The sequence below is a fragment of the Pteropus vampyrus genome, unplaced genomic scaffold (genome assembly GCF_000151845.1).
Source record: "Pteropus vampyrus isolate Shadow unplaced genomic scaffold, Pvam_2.0 Scaffold311, whole genome shotgun sequence".
NCBI classification, from domain to species: Eukaryota; Metazoa; Chordata; class Mammalia; order Chiroptera; family Pteropodidae; genus Pteropus; species Pteropus vampyrus.
In genome coordinates, this window is record NW_011889092.1 from 2,492,263 (window position 1) to 2,497,194 (window position 4,932).

At 35.4% G+C, this 4,932-nt stretch overlaps 1 protein-coding gene across 1 annotated transcript in view; it reads left to right on the top strand.

Moving 5' to 3' along the window:
* Positions 1 to 4,619, top strand: part of RRM1 (ribonucleotide reductase catalytic subunit M1) — a 36,797-nt gene extending 32,178 nt beyond the window's left edge. Inside the window, exons 16-19 of the mRNA XM_011377462.2 lie at positions 454 to 648; positions 1,527 to 1,622; positions 2,684 to 2,872; positions 4,004 to 4,619. Coding sequence (XP_011375764.1) covers positions 454 to 648; positions 1,527 to 1,622; positions 2,684 to 2,872; positions 4,004 to 4,189 — 666 coding nt within the window. The 3' untranslated portion in view covers positions 4,190 to 4,619. The remainder of the gene's footprint in view (positions 1 to 453; positions 649 to 1,526; positions 1,623 to 2,683; positions 2,873 to 4,003) is intronic.
* Positions 4,620 to 4,932: the final 313 nt, after the last annotated feature.

A 4,932-nucleotide genomic window follows, 5' to 3' on the forward strand; every position in this document is an offset into this window, starting at 1 on the left:
GAACACAATTTTCCCTATTCATTGTCCTATTTGGGATAATGGTGACTTGTGGTAAATGTCTGATTCTGACCGCTTTCACATCATTATGTTTCCTGAAAGGGCCTAGCACAGTGATTACATAGGTACTTAGAAAAGCGAAGGTTGAATGAGTATACTCTGATACAGGTGGGGATTCTCTAACAGACATGTGTTTCCCTGGTTAAAATAATGTATCAACTGCTATGATTCCTGAGTGCCACAGTGCAAGTTGCATAAGCCATGGCATGATAAGGATTGCCAGCAGCAGAAATTATTCTGTTTAGGAGTCAGGCATTTAGGAGAGGGGTGAGCTATGTTACCCAAACTGAGGAGTTGTATCCCTGTAGGGGTTAAATTAAAAAATTCCGTATGTGAATCTAATGCCTGTATTATGTTACTCACAGCAGCTGCATTTACTACAATGACTTAAAGTAGCTGCCTTCCTGGCATATTGTAGCTTTAGGAGCAGCACCTAATAATCTCCTTTTCTTTAGGTATGGTATAAGAAATAGTTTACTTATTGCCCCTATGCCTACTGCTTCAACTGCTCAGATTCTTGGAAATAATGAGTCCATTGAACCATATACCAGCAACATCTACACTCGCAGAGTCTTGTCAGGAGAATTTCAGGTGAGATCACAACTAGACCTACAGGGAAATCTTTCAAAAGCCTGTTGTTGAGAGTAATTGCTAACTTATTTTCTGTATGCCTTTTTATCTTACTGTGGAGGCATAGCTTTGATAAAATGAGTCATCTTCATCCCTAATACTGTTTTATGTTATTTAAGCACATAATAGACATTTTAAATATGCCAAAAGAATGAACAATTGAGGATTGAGTAGGAAAGTAACTTGTTCATATTAAAGTTCATGTGATATATAAACATTCTGTTGTCACAGTGATGTATACTATAACCTCAGATGTTTAAGCTGGTGATACTTAAGATATATGTAGAAGCATCATTTAAGACAGTTGTTCTCAGCCTTCGTTACAAATTAGAATTTTTCATGGGTGGGACCAGTGTTTTTTGTTGTTGTTGTTTGTTTGTTTTTAAGTTTCCTGGGTAATTCTGATGTGCAGCTAAGGGTTGAGAACCACTAATTTAAAAGATTTTTATTTGTGAATTTGCTGATATCCTGAAATAAATTTCTGTAAGGTTTGGGGTGAAAACATTTCTAATTTTAAGTATTGTATTCTTACTTAGGGAAAAAAAAAGAATCAATCCACATAGGTTTACTCAGCTTAGGCAATGTTAGCTCTTTTCACTTTTGCAAATACCATATGTTATGTTTCTTGAATAAAAATTATCAAGATTTTAAAGGAGTATAGCTTTCATGTGATGGAATGGGCCTCTCAGTTTTATAAAAAATAGAAATTACCAAGCAATTTAATGTTAAATAATTCTTTAGAGATTTTATTTACTTTAAGCTCTAGGCCTGTGATCCTGTTTAGGCCCTGTCACTGTTAGTTATTTATTCCTTTACATCTTTTCTGCTTTTCCATTCAGATTGTAAACCCTCACTTACTGAAAGATCTTACTGAGCGGGGCTTGTGGAATGAAGAGATGAAAAATCAGATTATTGCATGCAATGGCTCTATCCAGGTACAGAATGAAAAAAAAAAGGGAGCTAACTGGATATTGGTACTTTCTCACTTATCCCAGGCAGTGGAGAAAAAGAATGACTATTCATTGTGGTCACATAGGTTTATATAGATCTGTTCATTTCTGTTCATCTTCACATAGCTAGGCCTTACTCTTTTGTTTGTGCAATGATATAGAGCAGTAGTTTCCAAGTTCTCTGCATATTAGAATCAGTTGGGGAGCTTTTAAAATCCTATACTTAGATTGCACCGCATACCAATTAAATGAAAATATCTGGGAATGGGAGCCAGGCATCAGTATTTTTTAAAGACTCCTTAGGTAATTCCAAAGTGCATCAGATAAAAAATCTGAAATTAGAGTCAAACTTAATTAAAAATTATGATGGCAATCAAGGACTGATAGTTCAAAAGACAGCTACAGTTAGTGTTTAACAGTAAAATATTTGCAACTGAGAATCAAGAACCATTGATTTCTAAATAGAGGTCCCTGGCTAAACGTTTGTTTGGCAGCAGATAAAGATTGCTGTAATATTTCAGTACTTTTTGATAGAAACTGTAGCATTAACCAGTCTAGATGTTTTGATGCAAGCTAACCCTGGATCTAAGTAAACATTTTCTATTGACTTCAAGTGGAGTTTGTGGGGTCCTAACTTATGTAAAGGGTTTTGTCTCAGTGTTACCCTGGATCATGTTCCTGAGTGTTATAGCCCTGATTGTTTGTTTTCTGCAAAACTCAAGGGTCATTTATTGCTTGTTAGCTCTGACTTTTCCTGCCTTTAAAAATACCTCTAGAACAATCAATGTTTTGGCCATAAACCAGTTTAAAGATGGATCTTAAATCACTACCTGATATTTTATTGGTTAGATGGAATTTTGTTGGACTTTCTAAGCCAGAAGTGAGCAGTCTTAGGAAACTTGATAAGGATCATATTAATTATACCGAATGGTAGGGTCAGATCTGGCAGGAAGTAGAACCAAGGCCAGACCCTTGGGTCGTTATTCTGTTAATCATACTGCTTTCTTCAACCGGAGCGCAATAAACATTTGGGTTTCCTTCTTCAGAGCATTCCGGAAATTCCTGATGACCTGAAGCAACTTTATAAGACTGTGTGGGAAATCTCTCAGAAAACCGTTCTCAAAATGGCAGTTGAGAGAGGTGCTTTCATTGATCAAAGCCAGTCTTTGAACATCCATATTGCTGAGCCTAACTATGGCAAACTCACTAGTATGCACTTCTACGGCTGGAAGCAGGTTAGTAGAGGATATGAAGGAGGGCTTACTGCCAGCTTGGGGTATTTTACAATTGATACAGTTTCGTATTCTAGCTACCTATTAAATATTGCAACTGGAAGTTCTTCTTTCCCTTCAAATCCAATATGTTAAAACCAGCCCATGGTTTTTGTACTAGATTAAGCTCTTACTTGGATTTTTTTTTGTTTCTTTAAGATTATTTAATTCATAGGCTTGCATCCTTGGAGTTACCTATGATCCTCCCTTTACTCTCTATGCAGTTACTTACCAAGTTGTGTCGGTTGTTCTTTTGTACTGTTTCTTGAATATCTTCCTATTCCACCACTATTATTAACTTCTTAACTGATCTCTTGGCTTCTGGTATCTCTTCCCTAGGCCATTGGCTTTTGGTATCTCTTCCCTAGGCCATGTTGTGCACTGTAGCCATCTCTACAATAAAACTTTATACACCTCAGCTAGCTTCAAGCATCCGTTGTTTCTCCTACTTTATATATCTACAATATAAAAGCCTGTTACTTAGCTAGTCATTGCCAAGTCTTATGATTCTGGATTATAGTCTTATTCCTTGGCAATGTGCTTCATGTTTATATAGAATTGCAAATTTATCTTTTAATTTTAAAAACATTTATTGAGCATATACTGTGTGCCAGGACTGGGGAAACTGAATAAAAGATGCTTTTTTTTTTTTTTTATTAGTTTCAGGTATACAGTACATGTGTTAGACATTTATATAGTTAATGAAACGCTCCCCCTGATTACTCTGTGAATAAAAGATGATTCTTATCCTTGAAGCAGTCAGTCTGTTCTTATACAGAGATACAGTCTAGCCCTCTAAATAGTTATAATCTAAAGTAGACATGTTGTCTTAGGCAAACTTGGAATTCATACACATAACAATTTTAAAAAAGACTAGAGAACAAAAGTATTTGATAGATCCAAAGACATAAGCTTGTTTTAGAAGTAAAAAGAACTGACTATTTAGGCATTTTTGAGAGGGCTTCCTAGAGGAGATAGAATTCCAAGTTTGGAAAACAATTTGACCTGGTTTATGGAAATGTATTTTAAACATTGGTCTTGAATGTCTAGTGTTCTCACAGTTTCTCCTAATAATTATATTTACTTCCCGTGTAGGGTTTGAAGACTGGAATGTATTATTTGAGGACAAGACCAGCAGCTAATCCGATCCAGTTCACGCTAAATAAAGAGAAGCTGAAAGATAAGGAAAAGGCATCAAAAGAGGAAGAGAAAGAAAGGAACACAGCAGCTATGGTGTGCTCTTTGGAGAATAGAGATGAATGTCTGATGTGTGGATCCTGAGGAAAGACTTAGAAGAGACTACCACTTCTTCAATAACCAGACCGCTTCTTGAGTATAGATAGGCACAGTAGGTTTGCTGGAAGTGGTACAGTTTTGCTGAACCTTATTGCAGCAGAAGGGTCAACTGATTTAAACTATCGTTTATAGTATAAAAGGAATGATTTTTTTTTTTTTTAATTGGTATATTAGGAATCAAAGTAGACTTTTTGGGAATGCAAAAGAGGTCATCTTGCAAATAGGGAGTGATTACAGTGGGTTTCTCGTACCCCATTTCTTGGTGACCTCAGTTTGGGTAAGGAGACTTAGTTTTGCTGCTTTGACTATGGGTCTATAGACGTAAAACTGTCATAACCTATGAGAAGTGCTAAAAAGACCTTTATCTAGATAAAATTTTATAGATTGTTCTGAAATAAAGATAAACATTTCCAAGCGATTGTGTGAGACTAATTTTGTTATTTATTTTCATACAAAGGTTAGATTAGAAAGAACATTTTCTGTTCTCAGAGTTCAGGGAGGAAATTTTAAGACAAATTACTTAGACACTATATAGATTTATGATTTTAATATATGCCTTTTTCCTCTTTATTGTGATAAAATATATGTTAAATGTTACCATTTTACCCATTTTAAAGTATACGGTTTAGTGGCATTAAGTACATATACAATTACAACTGTCACCACTATTTCCAGAACTTTTTCATCAATCCCAAACAGAAACTTTATATAAAAAACAATAACCTCCC